The sequence below is a fragment of the Delphinapterus leucas genome, chromosome 18 (genome assembly GCF_059928025.1).
Source record: "Delphinapterus leucas isolate spDelLeu-1000000601 "Yukka" chromosome 18, BTC_Dleu_Yukka2, whole genome shotgun sequence".
Lineage (NCBI taxonomy): Eukaryota > Metazoa > Chordata > Mammalia > Artiodactyla > Monodontidae > Delphinapterus > Delphinapterus leucas.
In genome coordinates, this window is record NC_143146.1 from 12,361,440 (window position 1) to 12,383,620 (window position 22,181).

The following is a 22,181-nucleotide window of genomic DNA, read 5'->3' on the forward strand; positions in this document are numbered from 1 at the left end:
CTGCTTGTCCTTTTGCACACTCATCCAGTCCAGGGTCTTCAGTACTGCCTAAGCTTCCAAATCTCAGCGCCTTGCCTGGACTCTCCCTAGGCCTCAGATCCACTTAGAGAAACGCCTGCCGGGACGGTCCCCCTAGAACGTCCCCTGGCAGCTTCACATTCAACCTGCAGAGCAGGGACTTCTTCCCTATCATGAGCCAGGTCTGCGTGCGTCACAAGTGTTCCCATTAGGAAGGGATTGATTGGAAGGTGCTTATTTAATCCAGAGGCAGTAATAACTTAGAGCCGGAACACGCAGGGGGCTTTAAAACCTGCCAGTGCCTCGGCCCACCCCTGAACGGGGATCTCGGGGCTGTGGCCGGACTGTGTTTGTGAACAACCCGATTTAAATGCCCGAGGTGCAGGGTCCCCTCCCAGCAGGCCACGCATCAAAGATGCCTTAGAAACACGTTCAGGCTTTAAAGGGGTGAGCACGTCAGGAATTAGGCCTTTGTTTGAAGCTGTCTTCGAGGGAACCATGTCGAAGGCCCTGGTGAAATCACCCGTGGTCTCTGAGAGACGGAAAATCTGGAGACAAGAGTCACCAGCACGCTCTTCACCAGTGGCTCTCTGGGGTGGTTTGCCTCCCGTCCCTCCTTTCCCTCCCCTTCCTGTCCAGTTGCTACCGCGGCCCCTCCCGTGGCCCTGCCGGCAGGAGAGCAGGGGCGGGTGGGCTGCGAGCGTGCCCCCGAGGGGGGTGTTGGGCGGCAGCCCAGGAGGGGCCCACAGAGCCTCCTGCCACGGGGCTCCCCCTGCCGCCCAGGCCTGGAGGCTCCGGCACGCCGTCCAGCAGGCGGGCGGTCCCTGCCGGGGCCGGTGACGACCCATCTCTGTGCAGCCCGCTCCCGCAAGCAGCTGGCCTCACGGAGGGACCGAGGTTACTGGGGAGAAGCCTTCCCGGGCCTGCCCTGTGGGCTTCTCCCGGTGGGACCGAGGACAGAGCGGCCCGCCCCGGCTCTCGCCTGGGCATTGGGGGCCACAGAAGTGCGGGCAGAGGCCGAGGGGCTGGCGGGTCACGGGTTTCTCCTGATCTGGTCTTCAGGGACCGCGACTCATCATTTGAGGTAAACGGGCCACCTGCCTCCCGAGTCGAGAGGAATCTGGAAAATGCCTGCTGCTTCTAGAAATGCTCGACCTCACGTTGTTAGACTCTAAGTATATTAAAACTCGGCGGGGAGAGTGGGATGTGTGCCAGGAAACGATACGATTTGTCCATTTTATCGTCGGTTTGTGATTCCGCTGGGTTGTTTTCTTAGGTTTTTGGCTTGTTCTTTTTAAACACAGTTGATTTCAGAGTTCCTTCCAAATATCTGCCCTGCGCCCGTGCTGCTACTTTCTGTGTTCGGCCCCAATTAACTTTCTATACTGTCTAAAGAAAATGGGTTTGGGGTTTATGCTTCTACGTAAGTGACGTGAATATGAGAGTCTCGGAAAAGGGAGGAAATTCACGCACGTTTTCATAAACGTGATCAGACGCGCAGCTCTTCAAAACTTCCTTTGAGCGGCAGTTCCCCAGATGCTGGATTGTTTTTTTTTATTTTGTGGAGAGCGGCCAGATTGTCGGTCCACACGCAGAAGGGAGCACCAGTGCTGGCCCAGGGCAGAGCCCGTGCCGGGGACGCAGAGTCCATGGGCGCTCAGTTGTTTAGTCACCGGCTTTGGTCGCACGAAGAACTGGCAGCTACAGCCCGTCCGGCATCCTGCAACTCTGCGAGGACAGCTTTTCCCTCTGCAGGAGCCCCGGCCTCCGTCTGCCCTGGTGGTGCAGTCAGGCTGCTTTCTTCCATGAGGATTGCCTTTCTCTGAGCAACAAACAAAAGCTTTATCCTGGTGCCTCCGGCTAGGATTTTAACAGTCTCCCTCCTCTTCTGCTGCCTTGTGTCGTCTCGGGCATCATACTCGTTGATTCCAAGTGTTAGAGACAAGGGTGTCTTTGGTTCTCGTGAGCCGCCTGCCACCCCCAGGCTAGCGGGGCCCTCGTTGCCCCACAGTGATCTGCTCAGTCATTCAGCCACGTTGGGGGAGCCCCGTGCCCACACTGTGACAGCCGCCCTCCCAGCGTCCGTTGCCATTTGGAAGTCATCTGCCGCATTCCCCATGGACCTGGAACAGCTGCAACTTCTGGGAGAGGGAAAAGAACATCTGTTTTCTCTGAGAGTGATTTTTAGCTTGCAAGCATCTGTCCTTGCGTTTCTGGGAAAAACAGAAAAGATACAGGGAGCCCTTTGTATCAGACTCCAGGGTGACCGCGGGTAGAAGCAAAACAAGTTACTTTTGGGTGGACTAAACTAATCCCCAAGTAAATCTTGCTGTGAAATCACAGGGGAATACGTTTCATTTCCATCATGGGGAAGAAAAAAGGTCGGCTCAGCACCAAAGATAATAGAGAACGTCCAGACGTTTTGTGGGGCGGGGACCATGGCTTCCTTTCTCTCCCCCGAACACACTGTCCTAGTGTAATTGAAGGGAGTCCCTGAAGACATTTGGCAGCTCCGTTTTATGTTTTTCTATCCAGAAAGTTGAATGAATTAAAATTCCAGTTAGGCTAAATATTTTACTTCACCAAAAAGAAACTCAACTCTGTTTTCTGGCTGTTGCCTATAATTTAAAGTAAGCGTTAATTGTATTTCTAGTTCTTTTTGTCTCAACACACATCTTCTGCCTATTCAAACCTTCGTCTGACGTATCTAAACACAGCTGATGTATTCGGGTAAAACAATTAATTATGCCATATGCTTTCTTTTCTAAAACTTCTATATTTCTAAGTAAATTTCTAAAAAGAAAATAGTATCATATATGAGATCACAAACCTTACTTAGATTATGTAATGAGGAGTGCTTGGTATGTCATCAAAGAGAAGCCTTACTCCCGGTGAGGGGAAAGAACTCCTTCTCTTTCAGTGGTCCACGTAGCACAGCAGGACTTTCAGGCATTTGGGTGAGTAAGGACATCTGCTTCAACATGGAAACATGGACTGCTCGAACCAGGCCCTTTTATTGAACCCTGTCTGGGAGCCACACGTTGTCATGGCCATTACTGTCCGACCACAGAGCCAGACGGAGCACTCAGGCTGGCTCTTCTCTAGGCGTCTGCATGGGGCTCTGTGGACACTTATGTGCTGTGATGGAGTCTGCCTCACCAAGGCAGAAATGGAGCTGGGGGTGGTGGTGGTTCACGTCATGGTCGGGTGTAGGGGCAGGAGACACGAATCCATATCACCTCGGCAGTCTCAGGTCTGCGCCCCAGGGCTGCCTCAGGGAGGGTGCCCCGGATTTGCACGTCCGATCCAAGTGTAGCTTGGCTGTGTCCCACAGCTCATCGTTAACGAACTTACTATACATTGAGAACATGTGCCTGTTATCTAACTGTTCATTCTGGGGTAGAACTGTGCAGAAAATAAAGATGAGTGAGGTGGCCAGGAGGTTGGAAGGAAGGGGAGTGAGAGTTCAGATAGCAGAAACGTCTCCTCGGTACAGTCCGGCACCGGACGTTCAGGCATGTTGCAGGAGAAGTCCCTTACTTTGGGAGCTGTTTACCGTTAGGGTATGGTAAATACCCTGAAGGATGGAGATAAAAGTATAAATATGAATTTGCCACCCGTGCGTTTGAAGTACAGCATCTGTTATGCGTGAATTCTTCTAATTCCATATGTTATCTTAACACTGAAGGCAACTCTTAAATTTGCAAAACACGATGAAGTCTTCTTTTTCAGCCGTATTTGCCCTCTGACAGTCCTGTCTGATCTCTCTGGGCTGGGTCTTTATCGGAGACCCAGTACTGAGCCCTCAGTAGTCACTTCTTTTGGTTTTATGGTCTTGTGGTGGGTATTTCTGACATATGCTGTGTAATAGCCGTTAAAATCTTCCCCTGGCAGGAGGAGAATCTTGTAATTATCAGCAGTACCTCACTTTCAGGAAGGGGACATTCTTAGCTTACGATTATGGCAGACGCTGCAGTTTATGATCACTGACTGTTGTGTTTGCTCTTTTATGAGGACAGAGCAAGGGGGGAAAGGTCAAGTCCTCCTCTTTCATCTCCCAGGGCACCCTTTCCATGCTTCTCTCTGTTATTTCTTTTCTGCTCCCTCAGATTTAGGTCATTTGTAAGTGTAGTTCCCTGATGACCTTGTAAGGAGCTTTACGTTTAAGCAGATGTTTTTCTCCATCTTCGTTTTTCACCAGCATTCAGCACGGAAACTTCCCGTTAACAGATCTGTTGCCGTTGTGGCGAATATGTGCTGATGCAAAAGACAGGAGCACCTGGGGCGGGGGCACTTAATTACTGAAACTCATTGCGCACACATGCACACAGTTAGGAGGCGGCCTCTTGCAGGAGAGAGGAGCCTGTGACGTAAACCCGGAGAAGAGCGTCTTAGGGATGGCTCAGCGCTCTTTCCAGTTTGTTGCAGGACATGAGGACAGAAGTTCTTGTTCTTGGCACGAGGGAGCAGGGCGTGTGAATCCCGCAAGTCACAGGCAGACCTTTTGTAAACCGATGTCTTTTTTTCAGGCAGTAAGATGAGAGTTCATTGCTCTCTGAAAGGAAACCAGTTAAGAACAGTTACCCTAGAACATGTTTTCCTCACTGGAATCCTTTAGAAGTTGCATGGAGTCTGTGATGTTTGTTACTGTGGTTCTTGCTGTTTAGGTTTCTGACTCAACATTAAGCCTGGATTCGGGCCCCAGCTGCTCCCCTTGCCCGCGCTAACGAGGTATCCGCGTCTGTAAAGCGGAAGAAGCTGGTTACCTAAACGGACAGGATTACCGGGAGAATCAAATGCAATACTCCTCATGAGGATCTTCGGTAAAGCATGCGGTGCTACGGTGTCGCACTCTTGCGGGCTGAGGCTGGGACCCCACCTGCTGCACCAAGAGAAAGACCCGAGGGGTGTGGCTCTCCCCAGGCCCTGGAGGACTCCACTCTCCCCTCCTTCTGCGAGTGTCCTGGTCCCAGCCGACTGGGCCACTGGTGGTCGGGGGTCGGGGGCGGTGAGAGATGGCCTGGAAGGACAGCAGCTCTGGCTGTGTTCTCCCTGTCATGTCAGGTTTCTGATGGTGATGGAGCGAGCAGACACAGAGGAGGGCTCAGGCCTCTGGAAAGCACTGGAGACCTGGCCGGCAGGCAGGCCCGAGGCCTGGTGGGGCTGGGCAGGCGGTGGGTGGTAGAAAATACGATGCAAACGTTTCACATGTGTGGAGACTCTCACACCTAATGTTCATTTCCAAAAGCACCTTTTTCTTCTCTAGAAACTCCTCTCTTTAGATGACAGCCCTCTGTCCCAGGAGGCACCGCATCCCTGGCACGTAGAAACGCACCTCCCTCTTCCTCTTGTACTGATGATAACCTTTTCCAGGTGTCGGTGTTACCTTGCGATGTCAGGGAAAGTCCCATGTTTCAGGAGAGTTGCTAGAATATTCTGTTCTTTTAAAACATTCAAGGGCAAAATCATTTGCCTCCTTCCCATCCTTTCTTCCCTCCTTCCTTCCTCTTTATATAGATATTTTTAGAGGATGTTAATTGATCCATTTCTTCCCCCACCCGTTTCTTCTTTCTTGAGTAAATTTTAATTCATACATTACAAAGAAATCATCTGTTTCATTGTAGTTTTTTTTTTTTTTTTTTTTTTTTTTTTTTTTTTTTTTGCGGTATGCAGGCCTCTCACTGCCGAGGCCTCTCCCGTTGCGGAGCACAGGCTCCAGACGCGCAGGCCCAGTGGCCGTGGCTCATGGGCCCAGCCGCTCCGCAGCACGTGGGATCCTCCCAGACCGGGGCACGAACCTGTGTCCCCTGCATCGGCAGGTGGACTCTCAACCACTGTGCCACTAGGGAAGCCCTCATTGTAGATTTTTAAACTTATTATAATAAAAGGTTGTGACCTGTTTGCATTTAAAAGTGTTTCCATCCGTAATTTTTTATTGCTATATTTACAAGTTAGTGTTATCTATTTTTTTCTTGATTATAGTACCTGGAGTTTATTTAAAACATAAAATAGATTTCTCATTCTAATATTTTTCCATTTAGCATGTATCTTTATTTGTTTTCCTTAGGTTTCCTTCTTTTTTCCTTCTTTCCTAACTTCCATATTGAACACTTAAAATTTCTCTCCCCCCCTCCCACACCGTTTTTTTTGGCTTGGTAATGAAAAATGTATAATACTGTGTTTTCCTCTGAATAAATCTTTGGTTGTATTGTATAGCTTTTGGTGTATGTAGTGTTTCCAGTATTTTTGGATAATTCGTAGTGATGCTTTTGATTTTTTCCTAAGGATTTGATCCAGAAATCTTCAGTTGATTTGTTTCTCTTTGTGCCATTTCAGGTTTTATTAATAGCGCAGTGTCATTTTAGTTGGTATTTGCAGGTAGTGGCCTTTCTCTTGTTCCATGCTTGTTTCCAGCACTAAGAGACTTTGTCTTGGACCAGTGTTGTCCTTTTAGGGCCTCATGAAAGAGCGGAAGGCTGGGCTGTCCCTCCCCACCCCCATGCTTATCCTGCTTCAATTTTCTTCGTTTTTTTAATTTCTGTTTTTAATTGAAGTGTAGTTGATTTACAGTGTTCTGTTCATTATTGCCGTACAGCAAAGTGATTTAGTTATACACGTATACATTCTTTTTTTAATATATTCTGTTCCATTCTGGTTCATCACAGGATATTGAATATAGTTCTCTGTGCTCTACAGCAGGACCTTGTTTATCCATTCTATACAGAAAAGCTCACATCTGCTCGCCCCGGCCCCCTCCCCCTTGGCAACCACAAGTCTGTTCTCTAGGTCTGTGAGTCTGTCTGTTTCGTAGATAGGCTCATTTGTGTCATATTTTAGATTTCACATGTAAGTGAAATTGTATGGCATTTGTCTTTCTCTTTCTGACTTATTTCACTTAATGTGATAATCTCTAGTTGCATCCATGTTGCTGCAAATGGCATTATTCCCTTTTTTTCTGGCTGAGTAGTATTCCATTGTACATATGTGCCACGTCTTCTTTATCCATTCCTCTGTTGTGGACATCAAGGTTGTTTCCGTGTGTTGGCTACTGTGAACACAGGGGTGCAGGTATCTTTTCGAATTATAGTTTTGTCTGGATATATGCCAGGAGAGGGGGATTGCTGGATCATATGGAAACTATTTTTAGGTTTTGAGGAACCTCCATACTGTTTTCCGTAGTGGCTGCACCAGTTTACATTCCCACCAGCAGTGTAGGAAGGTTCACTTTCTCCACATTCTCTCCAGCATTTGTTATTTGTAGACTTTTTAATGATGGCCGTCCTGACTGGTGTGAGGTGATACCTCATTGTACTTTTGATTTGCATTTCTCTAATAATTAGCGACATTAAACGTCTTTTCGTGTGCCTATTGGCCATTGATTTTCTGATTGATCTTCTCATTTTCTTCTCTCCCCATTAGTTCTGTTGTGTAGGTAATTGATGAGACGGGCCTCTCCTCTGAACACCCATAGCATTTTCTGTCTTTGTGGTACCCACCACAGGCTGGCTGGTGGTAGTTATTTGCCCACTTTTCTATTATGAAAAGTGATTTATTTAGGAAAAGAGCCTGAGCCCTACTCATTTTACAGACCCCCCAGTGACACTGTGTGCGTAGTAGGCACGAATCATTGAAGGAATGCTGGCATCTGTGAGACAGAGGAACAATTAAATCAGCTATTTTTGAGGCCAGGGATCGCGTTCTGTGCCTTGAGTGCAGTTGGAAGGTGCCATGAATGTCAGGGAGTTGCTTTGACTGTAAAATGAGGTGGGGTTTGGGCTTCGATACCAGTTTCCTGCCTCCTAGTTTCACAAGCCTCCCAGTGGACCTGAGTTCAGACAGGGGGCACTCTAAAGTTAGTGTGGTATTAATAGCTCAAGTTCATGGGCACTGCTGTGTGCCAGGCACGCCCCTGAGGTGCGTGTTCTTTAGTCCCAGGAGCAGATGGGAAACTGAACGCGGCTTCGGGCCTGGTCTCAGGGTCCCAGAGCTGGTGCGGGTCAGAGGCAGGATCCAAACCCGGGCTCGAGAGTCTGGGTTCATGCACAGCATCTTAGCAAAAAGGTACCTTTGCTTTAAAAACTACACTCCTAAGGAAGTCTGTGACTCCCCGTTGTTTTAGTAAAAGACCTCCTGGGCTCAGCCTTTGCTCACAGTACAGATGCAAAAGCAGAGCTTAACATTTCAGAATTCATGGTGTAAAAATCTTTGTTAACGATGCAGAATCCACCCCTTTTCTTATTCACATTGTGTTAACCTTTCCGTCGTCGTCTGATGTCTGTCAAGCGCCCTGAGGGTTGTGAACGTGGGGAGTGCCAGCTTTCAGCCACCACCTCCAGGCAGTGCAGGGCAGGTTTGCCCGTAAGCGGTGTTGTTGTTGATGTTGTGTGTGTACATTAAATTAATTTCCACGAGCAAAAAACTACCAAAGGCAGAATCAAAAGACAAATGAGGAAAATGCTGTGTTTGTGGCTCATGTTACCGGAGGTTACTGCCCCTAATATTAGGTCAATAGAAAAACAGACAGAGGATAATAAGGGCTCACAAAAAAAGAAAACATGCATGATTCTTCAATATATAAGGATGTTCAGCCTTACAATGAGAGAAAGGCAAACTTTGTGAGATACGCCCCCCCTCCCCGGCCCCCCGCAATGGGTTGATGACTGTCATTTGCTCAGGCTGCCGTAACACGGCGCCACAGACCCGGCGGCTTAAACAGCAGAAGTTTATTCCCTCACAAGTCTGGAGGCTGGAAGTCTGAGGTCGAGGTGTTGGCCAGGCTGGCTTCCTGAGTCCTCTCTCCTTGGCTTGGAGGTGCCGTCTTCTCCCTGTGTGTTCACACGGTCGTCCCTCTGTGTGCGCCTGTGCCCTCATCTCTTCTTATGAGGGCACCAGTCACATTGGATTAGGGGCCACCCTAATGACTTCATTTTAACTTACACCTCTTTGAAGACCCTGTGTCCAAGTTCAGTCCCGTTTTGCGGTACTCAGGGTCGGGACTTCAGCATATGAATTTAGGAGGGGGACACAGTTCATTCACCTCCTAAGAATGACTGGAAAAAAGTTGGATTATTTTGTCAAGGGACATGGTGCGTTGGCAAAGAAAAGGGAAATGAGCTCTCACACGTTGCTGGAGGCGGTACAAATGGAGCTTTGAAGAATAATTTGTCATTATCTATTTAAATTCAAGTGGATTCCTTTGACTCAGCCTCCAGCAACTCCCCAAATGATACGTCCTCGAGGTTCTGATAGCAAAAGAATGGGAGCAACCTGATGTTGTCAATAGGGTGTGGGTTAGTTACAGCTTAAAAAAAAAAAAAGGGAATTCCTTTATGGACAAGTATAGAATGCTCCAAGGAGAAGCAAGGTATAGAAGAGTGTATAGAGCGTTAACATTTGGATAGAAGTGGAGAAGGAGCTGATAGGTATTTGCAGAGATATTTCTGTGAAGTCACGGAAGATGCGTCGCTAGGCTGGTGGGCGCGGAGGCTGGACAGCCAGGAGCCAGGGGCGAGAGGGAGACGCCTCGCTTTACACACTTCGGTGCCTTTTAAGTGGTGAATCCTGAAGTTATTAAATAAATAACTGTTTTCTTTCCCTCATGAGAAAATTCTCTTACAAGGTCATTCGTAACTTCCATTGTCTGGGGTCATTTTTTAAACATGAAATTATTCTGATTAAAATCATTCTTATTTTAAGAATTCTTATTTTCCTTAGAGTGCCTCACACGTCATTCACTTGGCAGGTTTTATGAGGGCAGTGATTCTGCATCTGGGCCGTGACAGTGCTTGGTCACTTGGTCGAGCAGGTCACGTGTGTCCCTTGACCAGACCATCCTTCTCTAACACTCATGCCTCAAGGCCTGTAGGGCAGTAATTATTTTTTCATTCTAGTGTAGAATGTGGATGAATCATTGTTCAAGATTTTATTCCGCTCAGAAACTCCCATGCAGAGAAATACCGTTTAGTCTTGTTAATTGGGCTTTTTCGGTTTTACCCGGTTATTTCGAGGCACTTACGGGTGATGCTGTTGAGGGGGCTAATAGCACTCTGCCTGTGTTTAGTACCCCGAGCTTCGCAAAGTGCTTTTCACATTCATTATCTCATTTTCTTGTCAGGTGAACCGTGAGGTTAGGGATACAGATTATTGCCATTTTTTTCTGGCTGAGGCACTCCAAGCTTAGGTGTCTCACAGTGAGTTAGTGATAGTCCCCTAGCTGGAGGCTGCAGGGTATAACAACTGGCTTTGCCAAGGGGAGGAGAGAATTAACCGGTCAGCACTTCTGAGCAGTAGCACTTCAGGCTTAGGGACATTGACTGGGCAGTGCAGTGGTTTTCAGCAGGGGCGACTTTGGCCCCCAGAGGCCATGGGTGGTGTCTGGCCCTGAGGACTGGGGATGTGCTACTGGCCTCTAGTGGGCGGAGGCCAGGGATGCTGCCCAGCGCCCTACAATGCACAGGGCAGCCCCGCAACAGAGGTTATCCAGCCTCAAGTGCCGGTGGTGCCGAAGAGGAGAAACCCTGACGGAGCCGCGGGGAGCGCTTGGCCCGCAGCCCTCAGAGCCCATCTTTACTTTCCTGAGCCGGTCCATTTACTCCCTTCTGAATGTTTCTTCTTTGGGGGTGGGTGGTAGAAATTATTACTTGGGATGGTGACTGGTGGCAGATTTAAGAGGCCTCTTATGCCTGTGTTGAATGAGTGTCCTGCACTGGAGGTGCTGCGCGGGGGCCAGCTGACACGGCACAGGTCCTGTGTGCACCGCAGGACTCCACTCATCCTGAGACCCGGCCTCCACTCCGCCCCTGGTTTTCATGACGTCCGCAGCATCTCTGTCCCAGTCGGCGTGTGAGGCGGGCAGAGCTTGTTCTTAGTACCCTTCCCTTTGGGTCAGAAGGAGGAACCGGCCGCTGAGGGTTAGAGTTGGGGAATTCTAGCCAGGACAGGGTGGAGCCAAGCAGACCCAATAGCCTTGGACTCGCTGGGACCGTGGGAGAGAGTCCGCCTAGAGAAGGAGAAGGCTTGAGTCCAGAGGAATGCAGCCGTGAAGGGGGAGAGTGCTGGGGGAGGTGACCAAGGGGGTAGTGGGGTCACCGGTTGGGCTGGGGGTCACCCGTGGGAATGGGAGGTGGCGGGTGAACCGAGGGCACTGCTGGTGGGGCTAGTCTTGGGCGGAGGGTGAGCCGGGCTGCCTTCCCTGAGGCAGGGACAGTGAGGACAGAGCATGGGCCTGGAGCACGGAGGAGGGAGAGGGTCACCCCAAATGCTGTCCTCAGAGGCCGGCGGGCGGCACACCTGGCAGCGGGAGCAGCTGTGCAGAAGCCTGCGGGCCTTGGAGCTGGGCGCAGGGAGAAGCTGGAGGTGAGAGGAGCAGGCAGGTGGGTCCGTGCTTGGCACGGGTTGGTCCGCCAAGCCACAGAGTTGAGAATTCATACTGGAATTTGGTAGAAGCTGTCAGCTATTTTAAAACCAGCGATGGTTTTGCATTAAAGAGAAAGGAGAGTGACCCTCGCTGCGTGAAGGACCTGTGGATACCTTTGTCAGCCTGTCCTCTGCCGCTTCCCCCGTCGGTGGAGGGCATTGTCCGTGTCCATTTGAGCGAGGCCGCCTGCCCCCGCCTGTGCCCCGCCTTCCAGCCTTGCCCCGCCCCCAGCCCTGCCCCGCCCCAGCCCTGCCCCGCCCCGCCCCCCAGCCCAGCCCCTCTCCCCGCGCGCAGGCGCCGTTTGTTCGCTGCTCCTGGCCTCTTCCCTGCACACCTCGAGGGCTGAGTAAGAGCGAGGGCCCCGGTGCCTTCTGGGAGGAAGTGTGAAGTGTTTATCAACAGGCTACAGGATGGACGGTTCTCTGGACCTCCCCTCGCCCTCCACGTTAGGTTCTTGCTGCTTCACTCCTGCCCTACCTGCTGGCTGGCCGCACTTGACCCCCTCGTTCCCTCCCTCCACCCCCGCCCCGGTGCCAACTCATCCTTCGGTTCATCTTAAAAGGCAGCTGGTTCCGCCTCTGTGACCCGGCAGGTCCTGCTGTCCCCTCGCTTGGGGCCCACTCCTGGGAGCTGTGACTCGCCAGTCGTTGGAGGTCTGGCCTCTGCCTTAGAGACGGGCTCCCCACGGGGACCGGCTGCGGGGAGCACAGAGCCGGTGAGGCCGCTGACCCCTCGTCCCCAGGGCTTTCCCCCACTCTCTTGCTGGCTTGGCGGCCGAGGTGAGCGGCACACCCCGTGGGGTGGGAAGGCAGGTTCAGCTGAGAGGTGGGACCAGTGGAACCTTTCTTGATGCAGTTTCCATTCCCAGACTGGTGGAACTGGGGAGAAAAGCACCTGGGTCCTAGGACCTGGCCAAGTCTTTAAAAAGCGATGGCCTGAATGAAGGATCTAGTGCTGTCTTCCTGAGTGCCCCCCAAATCTGGCGGACATCGTGTTGGGTAGCGTTCAGGCCCTGGCCTGTCTGGTACCAGGAACGAGCTGGATGAACAGAGAAACGGGGCTGGTCTTTTTTACTGCATCTTCCTCTCCAGGAAGGTACAGTGAAGGCCCGGTCTTTATAAAGCCTTTCAGCTGGGGGCAGCTGGTTTGCCAGGTGTTCTGCTGTTGCTGAAGTGCCCCTGAGGGTTACAGGAGAACAGGTCACTTTGTCCCCTGTCATGACTCCCTGAAAAGAGAGCGAGCTGTGTAAAGGGTTGTTTTGCTCCCTTAGTAGGTAGTGGGGAGCTGGAGCTTTGGAACGGAGGATGAGGCGTGGTCGCCTGTCTTGCTGCTTCCGGAAGCTGCGAGGTGACCCTGAACCTCCGAGTCAGCACAGACTGTTTCCCAGGGTGTCCTGTTCCTCTGCCCCAGCTCCCCACAGATGCAGATGCGGGGTGGGGGAGCCTGCCTGCCAGAGCTGATCTCGTAGGGAACTCACCCTCAACACCCACAAAGTAAAAGGGATGGGAGCTGGGCCAGATGGTGCCGTAGAAAAGAGAATGAGAGTAGAAACGTAAACTCCCAAGTTCCTTATAGAAAAACCATTTAGCTTTCCTGTGCCGTCAAAAATGGTGTCGGCCGTTCCCCGCAGTAGTTGCTTTCTCGCTCTCCAACAAGGTGCTTTTGGGGTGTCTAGAGGGAGTAGCATGGACCTTTTCCAGGAGCAGGTGTTCGGGAAGTACTGGCCTGGGGAAGACTTGGGCGTATCTGTGAAATAAAGGAGGGCCGGAGAATGCTCTCTCTGCTAGGAAGTTCTCTTGAAATCAGAATCAGGGGGTGATGGAGCCTGCTCAAGGCTGGTGCCCATGACTGGATGAATACTGAGTGAGTAAATGTTTGTGTCTATCAGGTAGACCCCAAACACATCAGGTAAGGTTTCCGTGCCTTTTCCAGTCTAGACTGGAATTGTCTTCGTCATATCAGGAGACAAGGGCGTTTAAAGACTTGAGAAGGTGTTCCACATACAGTAAAACTTGGGCTGTTTCTTTATAATATCACAGACTTGACTCCAGATGTCAGGATTTATTTTAATTTTTTTTTTAATTTTCTTTTTAAATTCTTAAAAAATTTTTTTAAATTTAATTTTTTTTTTTTTTTTAATTTTAAAAGAAACTTACTTTACAAGTGTAGTGCAGGCATGAGTACCTCCCTGAAGTGAACACGCAGTCAGCATCATTGCCCTTCCTCCGCTACAGGTGCCACAGGCCGCCTTTCCTGGGCTGGAGCGTGCCAGGCGCTACCCCCAGCCACTTAGCTTGCTGTTGGTGGGAAACACAGACAAACAAATCTAAGTGAAGATCAGACCAAAGGTGCTATAGTGGGGGGGGGGGGGAGCTGGTGAGGGTTTTCCTGATTGAGGAAACTGCGCCTCAGTCCAGAAGAGCAAATCTTTCAGCATCGCTAGAGCCAGAGAGCAGTGAGGATGGGGCCTGGTGAGGGCCCTGCTTGCTCTGAAGAGCTCGGGCTCAGCTCCATCCTGAAGGTACCAAAGAGCCTAGGAAGGATTTTGTTTGCTTTTCTTCTTTTTGATGCACTTGAAAGCAACCGGAGAGTGTCGCGTTAGCAGGGAAGCAGCCTGGTGCTCGCACACCTGCTCGGAGGCTGTGGACCGGGCACCGCAGGCCGTGGCAGGTCACTGCGCCCCCCAGCCTTCAAGGTTGCCTGCTGTGGCGCGGGCACTCACTCGGCCAGGCGCCCAGTCAGAGGCTTCAGAGGAAGTGTGCTCCTGACCCCGCACCGGTGTGCCCTCATCCCCCGGGAGGGCTGGGTGGGTGTTTGCTAGCTTGTTGGCTTTCAAGGGAGTAGCACTTTGGGATTTGTGTTTGAAAAGAACCCTGGAAGCCATGGGCGCTGCGTGGCTTCGGGAGAGACGGACGGAAGAGACGCAAGACACGGAGGCTGGTGAGGGGGCTGGAGGACTGGGGCAAGGCTCGGGCCCCTCTGCTCTCCTGGATATCCCGGAGCGGGGGGACGGCGGCCTTCAGGGTGGCCGCCCAGTTCCGGAGCAAGGCAGTGGGTGACAGGCCGCACCAGCCATGCCACCTGCCCTCTGCGCATCTCAGAGCTGCAGGGGGGGTGGGGATGGGGGGGGAGGTGGCCCGTCCCCAGGGCTGTGCTCCGGTCGCCTCCTGTCTGATGCTCAGGGCGGGATGGGTGTGCATGGTACTGGCCTTGGGGACTGGTTCCCAAACCCTCCTGTGCCAGAGGATCACCCACTGAGGTTGTGTGAAAACAGGCGCGCCCCTCGGAGCCCTGGTGCGTAGCTGTGGAGTGCACTGCCGGGGGGGGGGTCTGGTGCGGGGCCCCTGCGGCACAGTGCAGGCTTCCCACCCAGTTCTCACTCGGACGCACTTTTCTCGCTGTTGTGTATTTATAAAATTTTCTAGTTCCAAAATGACAGAGCAAAATACCCTTAGATTATTTAAAACAATCTTTTCTGCTTTTATTAAAAAAAAATTTGCCTCTCTTTTTGTTTTTTTCTGTAGGACACTAAATTATGGATAATAATGGAATATCTTGGTGGAGGCTCCGCACTGGACCTAGTAAGTATCACGTTGGATGTTTAATACGCATCAGAGGTCTTCTCAGTCGGTCTTGCTTGTAAAGATGATTCTGTGTACATTTCTGTTTCCCTTTTAAGTTGCATGAAAAAAGGACCAAACTATTCCTTATAATAGGGATTTCTGCTTCTGATACGTTACTGTAAATTATAGATCTTTTTCTAACATCTTTATTGGAGTATAATTGCTTTACAGTGGTGTGTTAGTTTCTGCTGTATAACAAAGTGAATCAGCTATACATATACACATATCCCCATATCTCCTCCCTCTTGCGTCTCCCTCCCACCGTCCCTATCCCACCCCTCCAGGCAGTCACAAAGCACCGAGCTGATCTCCCTGTGCTATGCGGCTGCTTCCCACTAGCTATCTGTTTTACATTTGGTAGTGTGTGTATGTCCATACCACTCTCTCACTTCGTCCCAGCTTACGTCTGCATATAGATCTGCTTTTGAAGACAGTTTTGCTATTTCATGGGAAACCAGTGAATTCATTCCAAGCAGCCATGAAGGATGTCGCCTGCTGTGTCTGACTTAATAACAGTTTCTTATTTTCTAAAACTGGTTTTAACTTTTGTGGAGCTGGTACCCCCATCATTGTTTCATGTTTCATATGGTAACTTCGCTTCTAAAATATGCATGGAACATCTTCATTTATGATTAATCAGAACTAGAATTTTTAAAAATTAAAATTTGATTTCAGAGGTAAGAGACGGGCACAGTATCACAAATGGGAGCAGCCGCTGGGCCAAGCAGGAACGCATGTTTCTGTTTACTGGATGCACATGCAGAGAGGCCTTGCTGCGCTCACAGTGTGGCTGTGGTGGAGCTGGACCCCTGCCAGTGGCGGTGTCTCCTACCTGGTCTGGACCTAGGTGTCCAGCCCACACACATGGTAGAGGCAGCTCCGGTGTAGGATGACCTCAAAGTCACAGTCTGTAACTCCCCTTTTGTGGTAAAACATGGTTACATGTTGGCCTCTGATGAGATGCTCAGAAATAACCAGTAAATCATGGGCATTACTTAAGTCGTCCTTGAGACACAATATGTGCAAAACAAATTTTTAAAAATCTCACACGGTTGTTTAGCCCCTGACATTTCATCCCCACGTGGTTATGCGGTGAAATCAATGGATCAGCACTCTTTCCCTGCCCGTCCTGTAAAAGCTGGGCTTTTGGGTGAGTGGTGATTTCCAAGTCAGGCCTGATCTATCATTTTAGTGTTAGAGCGTGGGTTCTGCTTGCTAGACGGTTGTCAGGGTGGTAGGTCTGCAGTTTTCACTGGTCTCACAGCTGAAGGAAGCTAGCGTTTTTTGGTGGTTACAGTTGACACAGATTTTTATTCACTAAGAAAAGAAATACCCTTTGGTTAAAAGGAGTTTACTTTCTCACAGTAATAGTAACAATTAGTATTTTGGGGGAAAGGTAGAACCTCTAGAACTGTATGTATCTCTGAAAGGCTTATGTACCCAATGTTATAATGTTATGAACCGTAAAAGCAATTGGTCAAAAGGAAAGTTCAGGGAAAAAATTTAATATGGTATAAACAGTGATATTAAAATGGAGAAAGCAGCAAAGCAGCTGGATGAATTTTATGACTTCCTTTGCTGCTTTTCTGTAAATATACATATGACACAAAGAACTTTTCATTTTTTTTTTTTTTTTACTCCTTTGGGAAATACTACAGAAATGTAGAAAATTGCCTCATTTTGTATAATTCGATTTACTATTATCTTAAGTGAATTTCATTTGTGGCATGTATAAAATGATTTGTGGGGACTCTTTTCCAACATTGAGTCCTTCAGAACAGCAATTCTAGTCTCTAAATGCTTTAGTTTATTCATTCTTAATGCCACAATAATTTATTTAGTGGTAACTTTCTTTGGAGCTTTGAAGTCTGTGAAATTTTAGACATTACAGTTGGAAGGAAGTGTCGAATTCTCCACTTATTAACTAAAATCCCATATGGTGCGAGTCCCAGCAAACTGCTGTCCATCTTCCACATCAGGGGCTCTGGTGACAAGAACCAGGCATCCCTTTTTGAATGTCCCCAAATCGCCTCATTTTACTTGAAGAAACAGAAATACTCAGAAGTTAGGTGTGCCAGCTAGCAGATCGAGCTGGACATTGGACCTTGTTGTAACCAGCTGCAAAGCCCTGACCCCGCGCTCTCCTTTCCCTCCCTCTGACTTTGTCGTATCTTTCTTCATCTCTTATCCCTTTTCTGTTGGCCTGACCCCAGTCCTCAAAGAAGATGCACTTTAATAATGGGATACAAGAGTTTTTTGAATGTTGAAGACTATTAAGATTATTTTGAGAGTGTCTATTAAATGTTTACACAAGATTCTAAAAACCAGAGTATTGTTGTATATGAAGATTTGTTACCAGGTAGCTGAATATATGGATTTGGGGCATTTCTTAGAAAAATCCCACCTTGCTTTTGTTTTTGTTTTGCGGTACACAGGCCTCTCACTGTTGTGGCCTCTCCCGTTGCAGAGCACAGGCTCCGGACGCGCAGGCTCAGCGGCCATGGCTTACGGGCCCAGCCGCTCCGCAGCATGTGGGATCTTCCCGGACCGGAGCATGAACCCGTGTCCCCTGTATCAGCAGGCAGACTCTCCCTGCGCCACCAGGGAAGCCCCCACCTTGCTTTTGTTTAATATCTCTCTTTGTTAAGAGGCACGGTGCTGATATGTTTGTATGTCTTTGGAGCAGCCCCTGTACATGAAGCCTGTGGAGGGAAGGATGACGGTGTCTTGTTCAAGGGCAGGGCTCTGCCATTTCCCAGAGCACGAAGATCTCGCCGGCTCTCTCCTCACTCTAGATTCATCCTTTCTCTTCATGCACTGGGGCTGCTATAATGAAATACTATAGACTTGGTGGCTTTTTTCACTCTACATTTTAGTTTTCATGCCTTTTTACTTAGGTTGTGAGACATTAGTTTAATTCCCCGCATTGAGTCTTAATAACACCTTAGCCTGGGCAGGAAGATGGTGCCTTCCTTCACCTAGGATTGCCTTGTGAACATGTGTGATAGTTAATTTTTTTGGCTTTCTTTTCATTCTGGAATTGAGCTTCCAAGTAGAGGCAGACAGTTGATTATATCGCATGTGGGAAAGTGCTACAAGGAAAATAAAGCAGCATGAGGTGGATTGGGAGAAGGGGAATGAGGATAGCAACAGAGGGCCTGAGACCGAAAGATTTTTCACTGACTAAAAAGATGAGTCAGTATTATAGGAGAATCTAAGGGGCAACCGTGGAATCTTAATTAAGAAGGAACTAGGCTACATAAATTGGTCACTCAGTCAGGCAGAGATGTTTGACAAAATTAAAAATGAATATGCCACATGAATTTTAAAAAATGAGATGACATATTCATTTATGTTTAGGCCAAGCTGCTGTTGTGGTGGTCTCCAAACAGTGTCTCACACGAGATGGAACTTTCTCTCCCACACGTGGGCTCAGTGGTCTCCGGGCCCTGCAGGGGTGGGTGGCTTCCCGTGGTCTTGAGTCCTTGTCTTCTCTGGCTGCCGGCGTTTCAGAGCCAAGACCGGGAAGGGGCACTTCTGCAAGCATTCCTTTGGCAAGAACTCAGCCATGTGGTCAGACTTGCTGCCGCAGAGGCCGGCAGATACGGTCTCTAGTTGGGTGGCCGTGTGCAGGCCGAGAGCCTATTACAGAGGAAGAGGGGAAAACAGGTTTGGGAGGGGGAATTAGAGGTCACCCAGAGAAGAGGAGCAGTCTACATTTTTTTTTCCCTGAGTCTTTGTTTTATAGAGATTATTTGAAGATTCCACAGTCTTCTTAATGAAGAGACTGCCTAGGAATGTTAGTGGTGGAGCATGTGAGTGCCCACCAGCCAGGAGCTCTGTGCTCTAGGGAACAACTGAATACCCTTTACAGTGGATTTTGACACCTTGAAGGATCTCCCTGCTCTGTAAATAGAGTCTCTCTCTTCCTGCCCCCGCCTATGAATCATTGGTGGGTGGTGTTCAGGCCAGATTTAAAAGGGCATAACCATATATACATATCAGTCGGAGAGCCAGCTCTTAAATGGTCCAGCAGAAGATGTTTCAGTTCGTGTTCCTCAGTCTTTTCTCTCCTTGGTGATGACTCCAGGCTGCTCCGCCGTTTCTTTCCAGACACTTGATCACAGGAGGGCGGAGGTGGGTAAGTCCAAGTCCAGCCAGACGTTCCTGGCTGTATGCCTGGGTGAAAACCTGCTGCAGGAGGGGATGGAAGCCCCTCTCTGGGAGAGCATTTTGAACGGTGGGGTTAGCCTTCTGCGGTCTGTACCCTGGGGCATAAGAGCAAATTCGTCAGCGTCTCTGCCTCCTTCCTCTTTTTCACCAGGCTATGAGAAAAGTGCATTTTCCTCATTCTGAGTATTAAAATTCCCCCACTCTGTGCACTCAGGAGTAGATGTGGAGCCGGCAGACAAGGCAGGGTTTCCGGATTGTGTGCTTAGGAACAGTCGTTTCGATGTGTTTCTTGAGAACAAGGCTCTGGGTCAGACACCTTGGGGAGGAATTAGGTTCTGCGGGACAGAGTGCGCAGTGGGCCGCCCTGGTCTGTGGCCGTCGCGGGCGGGATCCTAGTTAGGACTTGGAGGACTTCCTGGGGGACTAGTTACCTGTCAGTGTGACTTCTCTGCGTCTGTAGCACACCGTGAAACGAAAAGCAAGGAGCCTCCCTTCCACCCGGCTTCTGAGTGTGAGAAAGTGGCTTGAGCACGGGGGCCCCGCTGCCAGATGGGCCAGAGTCCCAGAGAGGTGGCCCCGACTTCGAGAAACACCCCCTTCCTCCCGGGCTTCGCGGATTTTCATGGATCAGGTTGGGCCTGTGACCAGCTCGCTGGATGGACCAGAAAGCGGGGCAGCTGCAATTGCGCTGTTATGAAGTGAGAAGGGGGTTCTCTGTGCCCCGACCTGGGCCCAGAAACGATCAGCTGTTCCACCACCACCATCCCACTGATGAAGGCCCTGAGACAGCAGGACTTGTCTGTCCGAGAAAATGTACGTGTCCGTCGGAACGCTGCCTCAGAAGGCGTGTCTTGGTTTCCATTCCCTTTGGTTTAAAGCAAATCTATCTCTTTCAAACCTACTCGGTGAGCATCGTGGAATTGTGTCGTCCCGTTGACTTACATGTGCGAATTTGGGTTATGGTGGAATTCACTGTCAAGTCTGAAAACGTAATACCGAACATCATCATTCAGATGAAAAGTTAAATTGTTAGAATTGTGCCCCTTTCTCTGACGCTTCCACTGTTAGTTCTTTGGGTGGAGTGTTAGGTGGTTTTGCTGAGGTAGTTATGCGCTTGGTTGTGGTTGAGTTCCCTGCTGTACAGGTGATGGTAGGCTTACTGTCCAGTTTGAACTGAGCTCTAGAACTTGTCTGAGTTTCTTTCTTTTAGTGGGGATGTGTGTACCTGACCTGTCTGCCTTACATCTTTGTATAACTAACAACAGTGAGGAGTCAGTGTCAATTCCTTCGAGTTTCCTTGAAAAATTTATCCTCAGGCAATTATTATGTCATTTGGGGTAATATACTAACTAATGTTTTTATTACATAACATACGTGTGTATATATATTATATCACATAAAAAAATTCAGCCATGAGGGATTGAGCTCTTTTCCGCTCTCTTCCCCCAAGTTTTAAAATTCAGATGTAAGAACTTCTGGTGCCGGAGTGGCCTCAGAAAGCAGCCAGCTCCCGGGCCTTCTCTTTTTGACTACTTGTGGCGATAACCATCACCTCTGTTAGGACAGAGCCAGGCTGCTCTGTCCCCTCCCTGGCAAGCACTGCGAGGCGCTGGGCTTTTGCTTTCTGGACTGTCATCCCTCCCAGCTCAGCCGGCAGGCGTGGCAGGCTGACCATGGCCTTTCTCATTGGCCCGACTTCGATTCTTAGCCATCTTTGCTTCATCCAGCAAAGTCATGTTCCCCGGTTCTTTGTGGGGTTTTCTAAAGGGGCTTGTAATTAGGTTTTAATTCTGTTGTGGAGTGAAGAAGATTTCAGGTTTGATTATTCTCGTCCATTTAACATTGGCTCTGTTCTGTCATCTCATACTTTTTCATCTAATCATTTAAGTAACTTTAATCATTTTTTTTTCTTGTTAGTTAGAACCTGGCCCTTTAGATGAAACCCAGATTGCTACTATATTAAGAGAAATACTGAAAGGACTTGATTATTTGCATTCGGAGAAGAAAATTCATAGAGATATTAAAGGTGAGAAAACGTCTTGTTTATATTCCTTTGAAATACCCAAGGCGAGGAAGGAGTGTTAGTTGTAGAGTTTGAACTGTGCTTGTCTTCTCAAGGGAAGTTGTCCTGTGGGTATGCCTTCGACATGCCTGGGTAGGTGGGCCGGGCCATGAGGGGGTCTCACCAGAAGCACAGCCCTGGTCCCTGTTCTTGTCGGGCGCGTGATGGTGCTGGGGCACGCGTGTGCCTGGTCCCAGATGGTAGCGGGCGGAACTCTCCAGCAGATGACGGCAGGAGATGACGGCAGGAGACGTCTTTGGTTCTGTTTTACAGCTGCCAACGTCCTGCTCTCTGAACACGGAGAGGTGAAGCTGGCGGATTTTGGAGTGGCGGGCCAGCTGACAGACACCCAGATAAAGAGAAACACCTTCGTGGGCACCCCTTTCTGGATGGCGCCTGAAGTCATCAAGCAGTCGGCCTACGACTCAAAGGTGAGGGCCGCGCCTTGGCGGGCGGGCCAGAGGAACCTGAGCAGTGGGGGAGGGCAGAGGGCCTTGGACAGAACTCTGAACACTATTTAAGGGGCAAGGGCAGAAAGGATCCCACAGGAGAAACGGAGAGTCCACAGAACTGGAAGGCCAGCACCTGGGCAGAAGAGTGCTCTCCGGGCTGCTGCACACCCTCCTGTCCTCGCATTTAGATGCCCCCCTGCTGGGATCATGTCCTCAGACGCTCCTTAGCAACAAGAGGCAAAATCGTGATTCCCTTTTCCAACCTCTTTTACCCATCATGTGATGCACTCTCCCAGTTTTTCCTGTCTTTTCTTCCCCGTTGCCCTTCAGCTTTCTAAAACTGTTTAATATAGAGTCAAAAAGCCCAGAACCCCCGCCTCCCAGACCTCATTTCACTCTCACGTCCCACACTGACTCTGTGTCGGTCGCCTGAATGC

The 22,181-nt window shown here is 49.6% G+C and overlaps 1 protein-coding gene across 5 annotated transcripts in view; it reads left to right on the forward strand.

Moving 5' to 3' along the window:
* The window catches only part of STK24 (serine/threonine kinase 24), a 101,357-nt gene that overhangs the window by 61,708 nt on the left and 17,468 nt on the right, over positions 1–22,181 (forward strand). For all 5 annotated transcript variants that reach the window (XM_089899217.1, XM_022576902.2, XM_089899219.1 and 2 more), the window contains 3 exons: positions 14,959–15,015; positions 21,148–21,256; positions 21,566–21,723. In XM_089899217.1, the coding sequence (XP_089755343.1) occupies positions 14,959–15,015; positions 21,148–21,256; positions 21,566–21,723 (324 nt within the window). The remainder of the gene's footprint in view (positions 1–14,958; positions 15,016–21,147; positions 21,257–21,565; positions 21,724–22,181) is intronic.